General features: G+C 38.4%; 1 protein-coding gene across 1 annotated transcript in view; it reads right to left on the minus strand.

Annotated features, from left to right (window-relative positions):
* The window catches only part of LOC107283319 (receptor-type tyrosine-protein phosphatase gamma), a 37794-nt gene extending 19934 nt beyond the window's left edge, over nucleotides 1–17860 (minus strand). Inside the window, exons 1-2 of the mRNA XM_015811205.1 lie at nucleotides 17711–17860; nucleotides 14921–15113 (exon numbers count right to left, since the gene is read on the minus strand). Of these exons, the coding sequence (XP_015666691.1) occupies nucleotides 14921–15113; nucleotides 17711–17860 (343 nt within the window). The remainder of the gene's footprint in view (nucleotides 1–14920; nucleotides 15114–17710) is intronic.
* Nucleotides 17861–20750: the final 2890 nt, after the last annotated feature.

Below are 20750 nucleotides of genomic sequence, written 5' to 3' on the forward strand. Positions count from 1 at the left end.
CTCGGATCCGAGCGACTTTGTCATACAGATACTGTGCAAAATCCTCAGCCCTCCCCTCCAGGGGGTCCCCCCCCTCCAATTGAAGGAGAGAGCGGGTCACCCTGAAGAGGGCGGCCGGGCGATTATCTGATGACGCAATGAGTGAGGCATAGTAGTTAGTCCTAGCCTCCCTCATCGCCACAAGGTAGGATCTAAGATGGATCAGAGACATGTAGAAAGAACCCATCATGGATCAGAGACATGTAGAAAGAACCTATCAAGAAAACATAAATACTCCACAGGAGGAGATATATAGTATACTACAACTAATTCAAACAACAATGACTTTAAACCACAAAGAAATCCAAAATAACTTTGAAAATATAAATCAATCTATTTCCAAGTTAACGCTACAACAAAAAAATCCCCAGAAAACAACAACAGAGAAGGAGCAGATAAAACAGATAAATGGATATAAAATTGAGAATAGAAACTTAAAGATGAACTTAACAAAACAAGAAACATGATTTAATCCTAGTGGAAAAAAATTCACAAGAATTGAAAAAAAAACAACTTATCCCTTAAGACTACAAAATAAATCTGAGGACAAGAAAACAGATTGAATAAAATGGACTGTAGAGATGTCAGGAACATCGGAGAGAAAGGAAATGATAAGAGAAGCGGAGAGAAAGAAAAAGAAAAAGATTTTCAACAAACATGGAAAGGCAGAAGCCCCGTACAAAGACACTTCATCTGATTTACTTTTTATATCTACAGTAATATTTACAAACATATGGAAAAACCTTTTGATTCAGCAAAATACATTGATTAAAAAGATACTGGGCAAAGGAAAAAGACCAAAGTGGAAACTAAGAAAATAGATGATGGGACTTACCAGAGAGAATACTTAAAAAAGAAACATTTGTTTAAATATGGTTAAAGAAATAGAAAAGATTTGGAATATATATGTCATTCTAAGAGGGATGAATCCCCTAAATAATATAGTATGCTCTTTTCCCCTTTTTTATTCTATTTCTTGATATGAGTAATATAAAAAAGTTGAAATGGCTTAGATAGGGAAATGTTTTAGATATTTAAATATGATTGAATTTAAGAAAATTATAATGGATTAAAAATGTTTTGAATAAGAGTTAAAGGACTAGTTGACTAGATGTATTAAATGGAATATTTAAAGATTAAACATATTTTTAATTACGGTTAAAAAGAATAAGAAATCTTGGACACAAATATATATTAGCTTAGGAGGGATATATATTTTAAGTAGTATGTTATTTTTTTTATGTTTCTTTACTCTTGTTCTCCTTTCTTTCTTTTCACTGTTTTATCTATTCCTTAAGAAATGTAAAAAGTGTGAGATGGTTCATATGGAAAAAAATAGAGTTAAAATTTTAAATGTAATTAATTTTTGAGAAAATCTTAACCAGTAAGAATACTTAGAATTTTGTGGGAGAAACAAATTAAAATAAGGACTGTAACAGGATCTATGGTAAGGCAACCAGAATGATTGGATAGAAAAGAAATATTATATTGATGTGATTATTATTTTTAGGAATATTGGGAAAAATTACGGTATATATTTAATTGTTATCTATCAAAACAACAAGATTTGTATTAACTCAATGTTTGGAAAAGAGGATATTTTGGGGAAAAGAGGAAATCAACTAAAATCATTATGTGGATTATGGATTATAGAAATCAATTGGTAGTGATTGTTTTACAGATGTAAACCCAGACAACACACTGTTCACCAATTATTAAGTGATTTATGTTTTAAAATATCAATAAAATAAAAAATACATTTAGTCAAGAAAAACCAAATGTACAGTTATCGTATAGGTGGTACCTCACTCAATATAGTAACTGTGAGAGGGATTTTGGAGTCCTAGTGAACAATCACTTAAATATGAGCCAGCAGTGTGCTGCAGCTGCCAAAAAGGTCAACACAGTGCTGGGCTGCATTAACAGAGGGATAGAATCAAGATCACGTGAAGTATTAATACCACTTTACAATGCCTTAGTAAGGCCACACTTGGAATACTGCATCCAGTTTTGGTCACCACGATGTAACAAAGATGTTGAGATGCTAGAAAGAGTACAGAGAAAAGCAACAAAGATGATTAGGGGACTGGAGGCTAAAACATATAAGGTACGGTTGCTGGAATTGGGTATGTCTAGTTTAATGAAGAGAAGGACGAGGGGGGACATGAGAGCAGTGTTCCAATATCTCAGGGCTACCACAAAGAAGAGGGAGTCAAGCTATTCTCCAAAGTGCCTGAAGGCAGGACAAGAAGCAATGGATGGAAACTAATCATGGAGAGAAGAACCTAGAACTAAGGAGAAACTTCCTGACAGTTAGAACAATTAATCAGTGGAACAACCTGCCTTCAGAAGCGGTGAATGCTCCAACACTGAAAGTTTTTAAGAAGAAACTGGACAGCCATTTGTCTGAAATGGTATAGTGTTTCCTGCCTGAGCAGGGGGTTGGACTTGATGACCTCCAAGGTCCCTTCCAACTACTACTNTTATTATTATTATTATTATTATTATTATTATTATTATTATTATTATTATTATTATTATTATTATTATATCACTTTTTTGACCAATCATTTAAGTCACTTCGTTTCAGCTCATATATCTTGAACCATCAGCTGAAATAATGCAGTGTACTCTTGCTCTGAACACTTAAATCTATTGAAGATGACAAGTCTCAAAGTTGGCTATTATCTACCAGACAGAATCCTCAAAATTAGCTCTAAAGCAGAGGTCCCCAATCTTTTGGGCACCAGGGACCGGTTCGTGGTTTTGTGTGCTGCCTGCATCCCGCAGATGGGGCTTTGCTTGTTTGTGCGGACCGGTTGCTGGCATGCTGCGGCCCAGTACTGGTCCATGGACCAGGGGTTGGGGACCCCTCCTCTAAAGTATACTTCTGCTGTTATCTAAATCAGGCCTCGCCAGCATGAGAAGAGAGAATGTATGGTCTGCAGCTCCCTCAGTCAATAGACTAATCAAGAAACTACAAGGATTTAATCAATAGAGAAGCTCTTGGATCTCAAGAACATATATAATCCACTCAAAACAAGGAAGGTTTGGATACACATCATCTTTATCTGGCAAGAAAGTAGGCATTTGCTTTCAAATGGCTGCAGAAGCAGCAGCAACTGTTGTTCTTGGGCTCCTGTTGGATGAGTGCTCATTTGTTGTGGTGGTGGTGATGGTGGTGGCTGGCTCTGCCTACTTGCTAGGCTGATTGCTTCATAGTCTGGGTTCCTTGGTCCATCTGGGTATTGGAGTAAGGTATTGACAAACTGATCAATGGTCAAGAGAGCCTCCTTGAGGATCAGTAGCTATTTTTTTTTTAACTCTTGAATATATAATGGCTCTCCTCCGGTTTTTGGAAAAATGTGAGATGAGGGCGATCAAGCTGTCGATCTCTCCAGAACTGAACTCTGCAAAGTTTCCCAGATACTTGACGTGGTACAGCTGGATAAGAATCTTTGCTGTATGATAGGATGAAGCCATTTCAAGAAGCTGATTGCCCCTCTCACCACACGAAGTAGAGACAATGTGACCAACCAATCCTAGCTCCAAACATAACTCCCACAACGGAGTCTCCCATCCAAAGGCTAATCATTATTTTATTCCCTAGCCCAGATAAAAATAAGCCAAAGTAAGCTAAAAGGTGGTTGAGTAGTAGGAGAAAAAGCACAGTATTCCATAGAAATTTAGCAGTGTACAGTCCCTTCCCAAAGATCAAAAGGAGAAAATCCCTTCCTCTTCATGCAGCCAAGTTGATTTCTCACACTGATAGAAGAACAATGAACATAATAATGCACCAGCTACTGTTCACAGAATCAATTCTTGTTATGTGCTAGGACCTGGCTGAAACATATTTTAAAGCTGCCCCCCACCTTTTTCTGACATGAAAAGAAATTATGATTATGATCAGAAGAGTGCTGGATGCCTAAATTCCAAAGGATTTTCTTCTTATTGTGTATATATATCACCTTATCATTTAGAGTTAAAAGTTAACCTTTGAACCCACCCCCTCCAGGAGGGCTTGTGTGCAACTGCGGGTTGTGTACCAGTTACACCCTTTCCTGGACCAACAATCCCTGCTGTCAGTAACCCACATCCGAGTTACTGTTTTCATTATGGCAACACACTCTACAGGGCGCTGATGTCGCATTAAATATATTAGATATATTTATAACCTAATCCTCGACTCTAGTCATGTTCTACTTGGAAGGACCTTAGGTGATATTCTCTATCAATGGTTTCTATCTCATATAAAGATGTCTCACATCACTATCACACATTATAGGGGATACTATATTTAATTCAGGTTGCAATAACACATACTATATAAGATATTCTACGTTTAATTCATGGTGTTAGACACTAAAATCTAAAAAATAATCAAGAAGAAAGCAGACAGAAAACATATTTGAAAAGTCTTTTGGGTTTCCTGTTTTTAACCCCATAATACATTTTGGTTATTAATAGAACCAAGAGAATGCAACCTTAAAGACTGATTTAAAAAAAAAAATCAAATGTAGAGGTTCTGAAGTGTGATAAGCATCTGTTTGGTAGTATAATACAAATAGAAACTTGCCAGTCTTATATTACCTTATGAATATTGTTTCTAGATCTGCTTATTGTTGTGGGTTGCATGTATATACAGGTAGTCCTCGACCTACGACCACAAATGAGCCCAACATTTATGTTGTTAAGTGAAAACATTTGTTAAGTGAGTTTGGCCCATTTTACGACATTTCTTGCCAAAGATTTCAAGTGAATTACTGTGGTTGTTAAATTTGTCGAACTGTTGTTAAGTGAATGTGGCTTCCCCATTGACTTTGCTTGTCAGAAGAAGAAGGTCGTAAAAGGGATCACATGACCCCGGGACACTGCAACTTTCATAAATATGAGTTAATTACCAAGCATCTGAATTTTGATCACGTGACCATGGGGATGCTACTATGGTGGTACGTGTGAAAACCGGTCATAATAAGTCACTTTTTTCAGTGCCGTTGTAACTTTGAACAGTCACTAAATGAACTGTTGTAAGTCGAGGACTCCCTGTATGCATTTTACTTTATTTAAAGCTTTTATATAGCCTATAAGGCCGTATCTCTTTGTTTGTTTCCAGGACTGCTCAGCATAGCTAGCTTTGCTTTCTTCCTTTGTGCAGGACGTAACTGTTTCTAGACGAAGATAGAGGGAAACAGATGGTGATGGAAACAAATCTGAGAGAAAAAAATAAGAATAATGATCATTGATTGCTCTGACAACTGTCTAAAAGGGGAGGGAGTGGGAAAGCAGTTCTTTTGTCCTTTGAAGTTCCCTAAGGGAGGAATCACTTAGAATAGGCCATAGAATTCATACGCACATCCTGCGCACTTCAGTTGCATCTTATACATTCATACTGATATGGCCAACACATTTTAAAAGGAGAAAATGGGCAAACTTGGAGAACCTGTACATCCTTATGTGAGCTGTGTGTCCTTATGCCCCCCTCCAAGTTTTGGGCTTTAACTGGCTGAGAAAAGTTGAAATCTAACAGAGCTGGATGACAACAATTTGGAGAAAAAAAGATACAGGTAGTCCTTGACTTAGACTGTAATTGAGCCCGGAATTATGATTGTGGTCATGTCGGTTGATAAGCGGATCATCACATGACTGTTCCCAATTTTACAATCTTTTTGAGGTGGTTGTTAAGCAAACGCCACAGTGGTTAAGCAATCCATTGTCTGCAATAGGTATTTTTGCCGGACATTGTACATAAAGAGCCCTGGTGACGCAGTGGTTAGAATGCAGTACTGCAGGCTACTTCTGCTGACTGCCGACTGCCAGCAGTTTGGCAGTTCGATTCTCACCGGCTCAAGGTTGACACAGCCTTCCATCCTTCTGAGGTCCATAAAATGAGGACCCAGATTGTTGGGGGCACTAGGCTGACTCTGTAAAACTGCTTAGAGAGGGCTGTAAAGCACTGTGAAGCGGTATATAAGTCTGACTGCTATTGCTATCGCTATTGCTAAATGCCAGTTTCCAGCAAAAAATGCAAATTGAGATAATGCAGGATGCTGCAAATGGCTGTAAATATGAGCCAGTTGCTGAGTGTCAAAATACAATCACGTGACCATGGGGGATGCAGGTGGCTGTCAGAACTTTGAATCTGAGTCGTAAATAGCCCTAGCGGAGGTCTGTTGTAACTTCGAACTGTCACTGAAAAACCAGTCATAAGAGGACTACCTGTATAGACAAGAAATAGTACTCAGCCTGATAATCAAAGAAACTCTATACAGCAGCAGTTCTCAACCTATGGGTCGCGACCCCATTTGGGGTCGATCGACCATTTCACAGGGGTCGCCAAGTAAGGCTGTCCACCATTTTTTTCCCCTTTTCCGGCGGGTGCCTTACCTCCCTTGGGCTGGGCCAGCTGGTGGTCGGCCTGCTCCGTCTCTGCCGCTTGCCAGCTACGCCTTGGCCGGCGCAGGGGGCGGAACCACGCATGCGTGGCGCTCCCGGGCAGGGAAAGTCCTCGACTTACGACCGGTTGGGTAGTCCTCGACTTACGACCGGTTGGGGGTTGCGGCATTAAAAAGGTTGAGAACCACTGCTATACAGGAAGACGCATGAAGGAAAAAGATAGTCCAAATAATCTAAATTCACACAAGAAGTATCACAACACCAAAACAGTCACAAAGAGCGTTGCAATGTCATTAGCAATTGGGCAATGCTCCAATCGGAAGAAGAATGCATTTTAAAACAGAGCCTGCAACACAGCGGATTCAATGGGATACTTGAGAAATATTCCAGATACAGATTACAGCCAACAGCACTTTGCAGGTGCTCAATTACAATCCTTCATTAAAGAAGGCTAGGGTTACAATTAAAGCTAGCACATAAAGGCAAATCCCTATTGATGAGGAGCCAGGCGGGGGCAATCAGGCACCTTTGGGGAGGCAATCAGGCATCTGTGCCAGAAAAAAAATAATAATCTGATGTCAAGAGAACCTCTGGGGGATTTTTCGGGAAAATGTCGTAAAGCTTGCAACAGCGCACCTACTCCCAAAGCTTTAGTGACAATAAAACAAAAATGCTTCTGTAAACAACAGTTATTATTTTAAATCAAGAGATATTGAAACAGAATAATGAAAGAGGACAAGGAGAACACAGGGTTTGCCATCATTGTATATTCCCTAGACGTGCTCATATGGTTGGGAAGCTCCTACTATTCAATTCTCCTCCTCCCCAAATCAATATGTGCTTCATTGATTATAGAAAAGTCTTTGATTATCTTGATCGCGATAACCTCTGGCCCTGGTTGCTAAAATCTGTTTTACTGTAAAATAGAATTAAGTATCCATTATTATTTTTTTATTCAGGACAATTCATGGAAAATACGTAATGGTTTTAGATTGATCTTATTCTCCCCATATTGTCCCATAGCATAAGAACTCCAGGCCAAGGTACTATATATGTGATAGATTAAAAAGTGTTTTTCTTATAAGCCAAGACTTTCAAAGAACAGTGTATATAGTTTTATTTCTTAATCTTACAATTTATTTGTACGTAAAAGTTATTTTACCCAATATAGTAAAAGCAAACCAAGCCTATTTTGGACTTGCAAAACTCTATATTACTATTGGTTTATTCCAATTTGGTGGGGAGCTATGCCATTTAATATGCTGATCAATAAGTCACTGTAACAGAAGGAAAATACAAACAGCATGCACATTTTAAGTCACAAAACGTATACTATCAGACAACAGAAAGGGATATGCAGATATTTAATTTTACTCCTTGTGAATAATAATCCAGTTGTGCTTGGCATTTATAGGGTTACTGGCTGTTTGTCAAGGAAAAATATTCTTTGTACTTTCTGTGTGAACTTGCAAATATGAGGTGGTGCTCAGTTCAAGTGTAGATAAGAGGGATCAGAGAGAGATTCGGTGCCGTGAGCGGATTGTATTAGCAGAGGAACTCTGCATATGTCCCTAAATGCAAATTCATAAGATGGAAGACTAAAATCAGTTCCTCCAGAGACAAGGCATTTCAGTCTTTCCTTTCCAGAAAGGAAAGAAGGATGAGATTGGGCAGAAACCAACTTGAATCCAATTATTTGAGGAACCTGGATAAAAATGTTTCAGTGCAGAAGAAAGAGAACAGAAAAGCCAATTACGGAAATATTTTTTGACACTAGGAGGGCAATGGGAAAGAGTGATACTCTGTCTACACCATCTATAGTCCCATATCAATTTATGGTATATTTTACCCGAAGAAAAAGATGATGTAGGGAATATTGGTTTACTTCACCATAAGATAATTTTCTTTTCTGAGACAGGCAAAGAAGAGAGGTAAAAACATGGGATCTAGCTAAGCATCTGTCTCAGAGTTTCAACATTCTTCATTTAAATTATAATTTAAAATATAAAGATCGTGTCATAATTGCCTAGCAGAATGGGCAACTGGATGCCTCCATTAATAGACTATATCTGATATTATCTCTGGAGCTTTTTTGACAGCTGGAGTCCTAAACATATTGAGGGCTATTATGGACACAGTGTTGTAGAGTTGACCAAACGTTTCAGTCTGTGAAGTATCTTCAGGTAAGATGCTGTGTTGATAGTATCATCAAGAACATTTAACAGGAAGTGACACTAATAAAGAAGAAATAGTTAAATCAGGAGTCTTCAAACTTGGCCCTTTTATGATTTGTGGACTGCAACTCCCAGAATTCCACAGCCAGGCACGCTGGCTGAGGAATTCTGGGAGTTGAAGTCCAAAAGTCATAAAAGGGCCAAGTTTAAAGAGCCCTGAGTTAAATGCTTATCAGTACTTCCCAGCCTTTACTTTGGAGTAGAGACCCAAGGAAATTAAACTTTAGGGCAATAAAGGAGTTGGAGTCTTTCCTTATTACTAAATCTGGAATGTGTGGCTTTATTATTATATATCAGTCCAGAATCAATACATCTTATACCAGTTGGGTTATTCTGCTTGCCAGATCAAATTTAAACATTGTTTTGAGATCTTCAAGGACTTAGGTTTTCACCTTTTTAACAGTTTTAAGAATCATTTTTGATTTACCCTGACAAGAGAAATAATTTTTTTGGGGGGGAGGGGGAGTTTCTAAAAATCATTAAAGTTTGCGGAGATCTCTTCATAGCTTTCACCTTTATTTTGATAAGGCCTTTTAAGTATTAAAATTATGTGGGATTTACCACAGAATATTGCTTTCAGTTCCCATGCCATCTCTCATAACTTACAACAGTTGGGTGATCTAGAGCTGTCTTCTCTGATGGGTTCCTTCTAGATAAAACCATAACTCTCAGACTCCCATATAACGTAATAGCATAATAGCATTTATACTTATTTACTGTCCCATAGTGCTTTGGATGGCTTGCAATGTAAGCATTATTTGCATATTGCCTCCAACAATCTGGGTCCTCGGAAGAATGGAAGGCCGAGTCAACCTTGAGCCCCAACAGGATTGAACTCCAGGCTGTGGGCAGAGTTAGCCTGCAATACTGCACTTTTAACTACTGAGCCACAAAGGCATGTTCTATGTAGATAACATAGAACAACCACAGAAGAACTAAATCCTAGGTAGGAACTAGACTGTTCCCATTGTGTGAACTTTGATAATTAGTAGGACTATGCACAAATGCAATGATAAGGGACAAAATGTGATATAGAACACTTGTGATCATGCAATAAGGAGCACTTTAAAGCTTGTTTTTTCTTGGATCCATAAGCCCAAGAAAAGACACAGATCTTTTAAGGTGTTCTTGACAGGTGCTATATGCACACCCATGCACACTCCAAATACAGTGTTGTTGCCCTCCAAGTCAAGATTTCTGCAGGTTATAATGATTAGTAACCACATCAGGGCTGCAAAAATATTGACAAACACTAGGCGTCAGCAAAAGAGTTTTTTTATTGATTTGATGAAATCAAATTGTGGCTGAATGCCAAAATGTTACATGAGACTACTGAAAACCAAGAGGATAAGGTTGATAATTAATTTCATGTATGATTTATGAGTCTCTGTTTTGGAACTTAGTTTTGACCTGCAGCTACAATAAAATGTGATTAGCTAATGTGTGACTCAGTGTATTTTGTGAATACAAGCTCGGTAATGGATGTATAGTTCAGTGGGTTGACTAGACCCAACCGACCAGAGAAATAAATAAATAAATGAATAAACCATGGGTTAATAGGTTATTGAAAGACGTCCAATCTCTCTCGTTCACCCAAATGCATTTTGCTCCTAATTAAGAGGCTACTTCTTGGGTAAGCTGAAACAGAGCATGAAACACTGGATATCCTGATACCCTGGAACAACTGAACAGACAAGAAAGGAGATAATTAAAATGGAGCTAACTGGAAGACTAATCACTCTTCAAATCTCTGTTTAATCGTTGCAATATATAGCCGTATGGAGAAGAACTGTGTAGCACCATAACATGCCCCATATAAAACTGTCAAAATATAATATCACAGGCTGCAAAAACAAGCAATAAAAAAGAGGATATGATTACTGAGAGGACAACAACAACAACAATTTGGCACAGAGCTATGTAAATGGTACAAATTATTCCCAGGAACAGTGGGGGCAAACAAAATAGGGCCCAGTTTTGTCAAGGTATGATCATCACTCATGGAGGGCTGTTTCTGAAATAATCTACAGGAACAGCTATTTCAATGCCGAGATTTAGTCCCAGAATATCCAGCTTGAAACACCATTCGTGGATCCCAACTTCCAGTTATTTAATTTTTCATGACAGTAGTTCACACCATTCAGCTGATCAGCTATTTTATTCTTCATCACCTTTGCTTGAAGCAAGTGCTGGAAAGCATCACCTTGCTGTTTCTCAGCAAGAAATTTAAGTCAGCTCTGTCACCTTTAGAGTGTTGTATGGCCATTCATTTTAGATTGGTTACACTAGAAGAGAGGTGGGTTGTTATTTTTTTTTTTAGTCTGTAAAAATGTACCAAGCATTGTTTCCCACTTAGCACTAGACAAGCTGGAGAGGTGCATGGCATTTGTCACTATAGGCCCAGTTTTAGCTTCAAACAGACCCCAAAGGAGGAACAAGCTTAAAATAAACAATCATTATCTTATTCAGCCCACTGAAAGCCAGAATACCTGCAAGCTGTTAGAAGAAATACCGGTACTTTACAATGATTGTTTTCACTGACCAGGAGGAAAGGATAATAGCAAATGCTAGTTAAATTCAGTTAATGAATCATGAGATGTAAAGTTAGCTCCAATCAAAACCAAAGTTGAAAAACCAGCAGTCTTAGACCAGACCTCTGGGTGGATTCACATTCCAATTTTGGCTTCATTAAAGATAGTTTTGACATCATAAACCTTTGTCATGCTCTCCTATAAGCATTACTCAAGCACTGAATCCATTTTGACATAAGCCGAGATTTTGAAAGAGTTCTCACTGCCATCCAATCCATGGTGACATAAACAGTAGCTGGAACAAAGAATAGCTCAGGGAATGAATCTTTTTATAGAGCCATCTAGTCCAGGTTCATCAATATAGGCACAAGAACACATCCTGGCTAATAATTTTGCTATAATAATGGAGTCAGTACTATTTTAAAGGGGAGAAAAGTCTTTTAATGAGTCCTACTGTGAACCTTTTTGCAGAATTCTCATCCAGAAATTCTCAAATGAAATGAAATATACAATGAACTGGTGTCTCTTTCAGGCTGAGCTGCACAATTATATTGGAAACAGTGTGCAATGTATTTATGATTGCTAACTTCATGGCCTCACGGCAATCATCCAGAGGGGTCAATAATCTTAACCACACAAAAGTGTTTTGCCTATATCAGACCTTAAGAAATAGCTTTGTACTGAATACAATTAGCCAGCTACTTAATGCTCCACACATAGAGAATATGAATCAAAGGGAATTTGCCCAGGAATTTTACAATTCAAGTCAGGGATTTTAGTTTAGACAGCCAATACAGGAAACAGAGCAAGTCTTAAATTGAAGAGATCTGGATCATTATAATGGAGCAAAGTTGCCTATCACAATTTTGCTTTTCTTTTGTTTTAATTAACTATTTTCCTGCCATATATCTTAATCTGTGCAATCTCATCAAGTGGGAAGACACATTAATCCCTTAGTAGTGTCTGATATATGTTCCTTTCTACACTGGTGCCATTGGTGTCTGTCAGCTCAAGCTTTTATTGAGGAAAAAATTAAAGTACAATAGTTTAAATATACCTATCCCACATTTTGGGAAGAAGCATAAAATACAAATGTGGAAAATAGAAAAATGCAAATGCACTTGCTTTAATTAATTGATTAATTGTGTGTCATCAAGATGGGGTCAATTCTCAGTGACAATCTAGGCTCCCCAAGCCCTTTAGGTCTTCCAATGATACATCCATCATCATTGTAACTGAGTCCATCCACTTTGTTGCTGTTCCTTCTTCCGATTCAAATTTTGTTTATCAGACCATTCTCAAGACTGCAGCTATTCGTCCTTTCTGCAAGGCCATTCTTACATACCATTACAGAAAGCAACCTTAGCAGTAGCTCAGTACTGTGTTCTAATGATCAGCCTATTCTCCAAAGCACCTGAAGGCAAGACAAGAAGTAATGGATGGAAACTAATCAAGGAGAGAAGCAACCTAGAACTAAGGAAAAACAAATCCTGTCAGAACAATTAATCAGTGGAACAACTTGCCTCCAGAAATTGTGAGTGCTCAACACTGAAGGTTTTTAAGAAGAGACTGGACAACCATTTGTCTGAAATGGTATAGGGCACGGGTGTCAAACTTGCAACGTCACGTGACATGTCGCAACATATCGTGACTTTTTTTCCCATTGCCGGCAATGGGGTGGCAGTTTGACACCCCTTGTATAGGGTTTCCTGCCTGAGCAGGGCGTTGGACTAGAAGACCTCCAAGGTCCCTTCCAACTCTGTTGTTCTATTCTATTCTATTCTATTCTATTCTATTCTATTCTATTCTATTCTATTCTATGCTATGCTATGCTATGCTATGCTATGCTATGCTATGCTATGCTATTGCTATTTCTATTTCTATTTCTATTTCTATTTCTATTTCTATTCTATAGCTTTCACCAACCCCAGACAACATGATCTGTGATGAGGATCCTGGGAATTGTAGTTCAACAATATCTGGAGAGCTACAGATACTCCCTTGTTATCTTGTAGCCAATGCCACAAACCAAGAAAAAACTACCTAGGTTTATACATAATAAGCTGTAAGAAAATCATTTGCTGAATTAGCCACTTCATTGTTTTTTAGGTGTAATGCTAACCCATAAACCAAAATTATTTAAATTTCTCGATGTATTACCCCATATTATTTATCCATTTATTTCTACAATGCCAAAAGTTGGCTTGTAATCTTTGCTCTCGATAGGATATAATTCTATGGAGCTACTTTTTATTTTGGGTAAAGAATTCAGAACCATTCCTACTGAGCCCAGATGCCCAAAAAAATAAATAAAACACTCTACATAAGGGTGCCGTAACATTTCCGCAGCAGTTATTAACATGGGAAATATTACAGGTACTCATTCAAAGCAGGGAAACCTTTGTAATTCTATGCAATATCTTTCTAAGGGTTGCTCTGAAAATAAAAAAAAACAAGTCCAATTTGCTATTTTATTCTAATGCAAGCTATTACCTTTCATGGAGGCCCATAGGCGGCCAACACACCAGCAATAAATATTCATGTTTTCTGATAATGTTACAAAGCCCATTCCAATCTGCCACCACCACGCTGTCATTAAGGGGCCTGAGAAGTGCCATATATTTATTTATTCTGTTAAGGTAACCTTACACTAAAGACCGGGTCGTGCTTCTTGCCTGGACTACCATGCAGGTCTAACAATAATGCCTTTAAAGCTGTATTGAGCCAACCTACTCCAGCACTACAGAATTTGAGCATATTCAGGTTTTTAATAGATACTTTGGGACCCACCTTAGCTGAAAAAGCAGGATGTATGTAAAATTTGTGAACTGATTAAATGGGGATTCATGTCTCTCTAGCATTTTTGTTGCACACAAAAGGCCTCCTAGAGAGAGCAGGCAGTTTAATGCAACAGCATCATGAAAACACAGTAAAGTTAAAAGGTGTTCTAAAAACTCTGCTTTTCGATATTTTCACAAAAGTGCCTGGCCTCCCTGCCCTGCGGCAAAAAAAAGTCTGCAGTTTCAACAAAATGATTGGTAGCGATAAAACAGAAACTGTCTCAGGAACGGTAACTTTAATTTTTGCTGTTGTGTGTTTTTTTCCCCATCTGAACCGTCAAGCCATCAAATTTATATAACATAAAAAAAATTTGTACACAAGCATGGGAAGAGGGGCAATTCATTGGAAAAAAGCATGACCAGTGTGTATGTGTTTGCGTGTGTGAATCCCTCGTGGGATTTATTACTAGTTCATCTGTATGTATCAGTCCTTGTTTAGTGCCAGTTGAGACTGGCAACTTGGTCATTAAACAAATCAGACACTAAGCAAAATCTCCACTGTGTTTACAGTCTTACTTCAGGTTTCTTTTGCTTTACAGATCTGCAAAGGTTGTAGATGTGACAATTGGTTGCAAAGTTATTTTTTCCATCACAACTGTAGCTATACATGGTCGCTAAATGAGGCAGTGGCTAAACAAGATTCCCGAGCACTGCTATATGAATGATGTGAAATGTGTTGAAAACAAAGTATATTGATCAAAAGCCTAATGATTACCTGTGCTTTCCTGGCCATGCTTCCCTGATCACTCCATGTACACAAACATGCTGGCCTAGGAATTCTGGGAGTTGAAGTCCACAAGTCACGAAAGGGCCATCATTCCCTGTCCCCCTGCCCTAAAGTGATGGTGCTTCCCCAGATCCTCAATGGACAAAGTCACTGTACCTTTGGAGGCTTCAGTGCCCAGTGGATTTTCAAACATGCTGGTTGAAAGTTGGTTCCAAGCATCCTTCACAGCTGACTTGGAAACAATTCTGTTGTTCAGGCGTTGCTGAGGCCGGAAGTTATTCCGTAGGTATTCCACAGATTTGACATGATCTTGCTGTTCCGTGGTAAATATGGAATAGAAGGCTTCCAGCTGAAAGCCACGATCAGGATAAGGGGAAAGGAGGAGAAAAAAGACATTAATTAGAAAAACAATGTGGTGAAATGTGGGCAGCTGATAATAACACAAAATGGCAGGAAGTTCTGATGCCAAGACTGATAAATCAAACAGGAAAACGTCTGCCCACCGAACTCCCTGCCAGCAGCCTTATCTAGCCTCATTGCTATTCTGCCAGGCAGCCAAGAACACACTCTAGAAAGTTAATGTCAAAGAGAGTCAAGGAAAAGATTATTTCCTAGCCTCTCCTTACTATAGAGGCTTCAAGATATATATATTGCTCTCTGTCTCTGTTTTATTTTATATTGTGTTGTGTTTTTATTTTACTATTACTATTACTCTGCCAAAGTAATAGTAATGGAATGCCAATCATTCCAAAGTAACATCAATCACAGCTCATGGTATGACATATTCCCATATTCCCATCTCTTCTTTACAGCAAATCCCATACCCATGATGTTGCAGGCTATCCATACTGTAAAAACAAAAACAAAAAAACAAGGTAGCTTAGCTCTAAATCAGTGTTTCTCAACCTTGGCAACTTTAAGATGTTTGGACTTCAATGCCCAGGTTTCTCCAGCCAGCATGATGTTGACTTCCACAAATTTTAAATTAACAAGGTTGGGAAACGTGCTCTAAATGACAAAAATGTGCAAGGGGGGGGGGAAATAAAAAGAAGGGCTGGGAAAGAAATCTACCTGCGTACGTTTTGTCTGCAAGCAGAAGCCACAGCTGGAGTAAAAATAGAACTTTTGTCTATCAAGTTTCCTCTTATTTTCAGCCAAGAGTATTTAACATTTTCTAGAATGAAGGCCACAGTCCAAAAACTAGTAAGTAGGATGCATTTTAGAAAAATTGGCACATTAAAGGCATGTTCAGATTGGCACACTCCACTTTGTAAAATACTTTCTATAAAAATGCTGACGTTTTGGCTGCAGCCGCAGAAATAGAAACATTTTTGTAAAAACATAGTTTCTAAAATGAGAAGGAGTCTAGCAGACAGAGAAAAACTGAGGTATGCCATCCTGTCTCACAAGGGATGAACTATGTCTCCCTTTCTTCCAGTTTTTTCTTGTTTTCTTAAATAATATTTCTCTTTTGGATAATGTTCTTGTAAAGCAGGAATCCCAAATGAGTCTGCTTTTTATGACAAGCAGATGAATCTCCTTACCTTGACTTAAATACCTTGATTATGTAGATATATTCTAGCTATAACGCAGCCTAGGGAGATAATTGAACCCCATCCTTATAAGAATTTGATTCAAATGATCATTTAAGGAATTTAATTCAAAATATCATTTAAAGAGACCTTCAGCATGATAGTCAAGGAGCAGGGAATCTTTTGTTCAACAGAAAGAAGGCAAAAAAGACACTGTAGATGTAGTTTTATAGCAAAGATGCATAATCTTAGGGACAGGTAGCCTACAAAAGTGAGTACATAGATCCAGGAGTGTGAACAAATTTTTAATTTTTAAAGCTGCACAAGGAAACAGTTATTAAGGACATAAAATGGTTATATTAGAGATATTTCATTAATTTACACTAAACTAAATTTAATTTTGAGCACACTATTACATACAGAAAGGACTTGGCAAGTTTAATCTTTTGCTATCAATGTTCCACCACCTCTGTCTTTCTAAAGTTTACTTGAGTTGATTTAGCAAATGTTGCTAGAGAGATCCACTAGGCCACATGTGATTTGTGAATTTGTCACTGCATTAGTGAAACTGCTATAATGTCAGACATTTGGGGACATTTAAAAAGCCAGTGTGATCTAGTGCTTAAGGTGCTGGATTATGAGCAGAGACCCAGATTCCCATCCTCTCCTTATGCTTGGGGATCAGCAGGGTAACTTGGAACCAAGTCTCTCTTTGCCCTAGACTGGGAAATTAAAAAATACCTATTTATTGACCCACACTGGACTGTATGGTACATTATGGGCCCTATTCTTCAATTAAAGCCTTCAACCTGCAATATATTGATTTAACCTGCCAATAATAATAATAATACTCCTTTGACACTACTAGAATAACATACTATAAAGGCATCTCACAGTTATTCACTTCTAAGAATAACCCAAAAAACATTACAAATATCATAATATTTGAACCATAACCAAGGAATCTTGGTGGCACAGTAGTTCGGATGCAGTATTGCAGGCTGACTCTGCCCACAGCCAGGAATTCGATCCTGACTGGCTCAAGGTTGACTCAGCCTCCCATCCTTCCAAGATTGGTAAAATGAGGACCCAGATTGCTGGGGGCAATATGCTGACTCTGTAAACCACTTAGAGAGAGCAGTAAAGCACTGTGAAGCGGTATATAAGTCTAAGTGCTATTGTATACACATATACATATATTTTCTTTCCTTCTCTTTTATTCTCCCAATAACCTTGCCTAGTGTCTTAGCCTGCATGTCTTAAGTACTGCAGAGATTTGGACACAGGTCCTCTCAAGTTGCCTCTGCAAGCCACTTAGAGAGTGCTGAAAAGCACTGTGCAATGGTCTAAGTCAGAGGTCACTAACCTTTCTCGATTGGCGGACTGAAGGAAAAGGGAGGGGGAAGCATTTTACACAAGTACGCAAACAGGGTGGGGCTAGTGCCACTAGCCCTGCCCTGTTCTTGCTTGACGCAGCGCCTTGTTTCTGCACCCCGCAGTGAGGCAGCACCTCATTTTTGTGCCCCATGGCACGACGATAGTCCGTTTTCATTCCCTGAGGCATGGCGGTGGTCCGTTTTTGTGGCATCCTGTTCTTGCGCCCTGTGGCCACGGCACTAGAACAAGTGAGGGGGTGTGCAAACAAACGTGCATGCACTGGCCAGCCTGTCCTGTGGCCCGGTGACCAGCAGGCCACAGCCCACTACCGGGCTGTGGCCCATAGGTTGGGGACCCCTGGTCTAAGTGCTACTGCTATTGTCATAATTGTAAACTCTGAGAACAAATAGTGAAATATGTGGATTTGATTTAAGCCACTGTTTGACCTCATTGGATAGAAAAATCAGGAAAGAACAATAATCAAAGAAGACATATGAACTTGGTGTGCCTTCTTGACTGAGAAGTAGTGGGATGGGTGACATCTTGATGTTTTCAATTAATTCATGTGGGTTATTGAATATTTATACTCATTCAATTCATGTAAATTGGTGACTTTTCCACGAACAGTTATTGTCTACCAAGAGGCCTTTGTTGCAATGAAATGTATTTACACTAGCAACTAAAAGAGGCAGGACAAGTGATAACAATTTTTTTTTTAAAACTGAGACTTTAAATGCCATTGCCTCTTTAATTGCTAAACAGTTAAATATTCTCTACGTTAGGACTTCTCTCATTGAAATTATCGGTTGTTGACTTGTGCTGTTGTGTCTGTTCTCTAATAAGACCTCCTATGAAACCCTTGTAAGGATCTGTATACCCTTTTCAGAGTAAGCACAATGCAAGTTTCATGGTGTTCTCAAAATAGGCAAAGACGGTATATTAGCAAAAGCATTGCTTTCTCTGCGCAATTATCTCAAACTATCAAATCTGTGTCTGTACACGCCTAAAATGACTTAGCACAATTTTCGAGCAGAAATGTGAAGATGGGAAAAGAATGAAAAATTCTGTGTAAATATTTATACCATGGTTTAAATATATCTGAACAGAATAGTAATAGCTAAAATCATTTAAAAGGAAATAAGATGTCGCATTCTATTATCTTCTTGTGTGGAGTGGCTGATGTTGAGCTTCAAAGAACAATAAAACAAAATCAGATTGCTTCCTTTTCTATCAAGAATATATTTTGCTTTTTTTGTGGGACAGAGGAAGGTCTTATCTACTCTCCCAAGAAAAGGAAATGAAATCTGGTTACAGCATATTTTATTTATTTTATCTATTTGTATCTTGCCTATTTCTATTTTTTTTTTAGAAATAACTCAAGGTGGCAAACAGATCCAAGATACCTTCCTTGTCCTATTTTCCCTTCAACAACAGCCCTGTGAGGTGAGTTGGACTGGGAGAGAGAGTGACTGGCCCAAGGGCACTCAGCTGGCTTTCATACCTATGGTGGGACTAGAACTCATGGTCTCCTGCTTTCTGGCCTAGTGCCTTAAACACTAGACCACTAAACCTTTACAATCCAGCACACTCCAGATTCAATTCCTAAAATCCTGCTGGCCATGTTGGGTGGGTGGAGGGATGAAGTCTCACACATATGTGGTGAAAAAAAATGGGTTAAATTAAAAAGAAAAGCAAAACAAAACTAAGAAAATAATGAATCAGGCAAGCTGTTTATAATACCAACCTACCTGCCGATAAGAGATGGGGACAGGCATTCGGAAAACAATCCATTCCACAATTTCGCTACATGGAGGTGTAGTCAGTGACCCTGTATACCGATAGTAACTTCCCAAAGAAGCTGGCAGGAGATCCCTTAACACAAAAGGGTCCAAGAAGGTCTCTTTCTCTATAAAATAAAATGTTTTGAAACACATAAGAGACAGAACAATGGACATTGCATGAAGGGTCGATATCTATTTTATGAGCTCCAATGCATTTATTTTCTGCTTGTTGAAGGTGCAGGTAGTCCTCAACTTACAATCATTCGTTCAAAGTTACAACGGCCCTGAAAAAAGTGACTTCTGAGCATTTTTCACACGAGCGGCGCAGCATCCCCATGGTCACGTGATCATCTTTTGCATCCTTCTGACAAGTCAAGTCAATGGGGAAGTCAGATTCACTTACAACCATGCTACTAACTACTGCAGTGATTCACTTGTGGCAAGCAAGGTCATAAAATGGGACAAAACTCACTTAACAAAATGTCTTGCTTAGCAACAGAAATGTCGGGCTAAACTGTGATCATAAGTCAAGGACACTCTGTAGATCTTTTAAATTTATGAGGCAAAAGCGCCTGTTGCTATGTGCAATCCTTATCTTTCTTGAGGCTCTTATGAAGTCAGCGTATCAAAAGTATCTTGGCTGAACCTTCCCTAAAACCAACTAGAACATTCTGCATTGACATAACTTCCTTTTTAAATATACAGGCCTCTCCATCCAACAAAGTAGGGAATGAACAATCCAGTGTTTGTATATAAGGAACAGACAATGCTGTATTTTTTTTTAAATAAAACCCAATGGTTGCTAGAATGAACAGATTTTATTTCAGATCTGTACACCCATGATACCACTGCCATTCCCACTAACAGAAATTCAGAGGTAATATTAGCATATTTGTAATGAGCTCAACCTGCATAGCAAGTTACAATGACAAATTGATTCAACACCAGAAATAAGAGTGAAATAGCATACCCACAAATCCATACTGAGCTAATATTCAGATCAGGTCTCTCAAACACAGGTCAAATCTTTCATCAACTAGACTCACAGTTAAAACTTATGACAAATATGATTTATAATATTCAAACCAGAGAAGAGCTGTTTGTTCAGCTGTGGAATAGTATTTCCATATCGGGTATGCATCGCATGTCAGTGGTCCAAGCCAACGGCATATTTCAAGAGCATATAATTAGTGTAATATATATTCTGTTTTTAACAAATTCAAATCCAGTATACTTATTTAGCAATATTACTCTTCTGTTGCAAGTTTGCAATTTCAGGCAAAGCATTTGAAATGT

The sequence above is a fragment of the Protobothrops mucrosquamatus genome, unplaced genomic scaffold, assembly GCF_001527695.2.
Source record: "Protobothrops mucrosquamatus isolate PMUCROS unplaced genomic scaffold, P.Mucros_1.0 scaffold_48, whole genome shotgun sequence".
NCBI lineage: Eukaryota > Metazoa > Chordata > Lepidosauria > Squamata > Viperidae > Protobothrops > Protobothrops mucrosquamatus.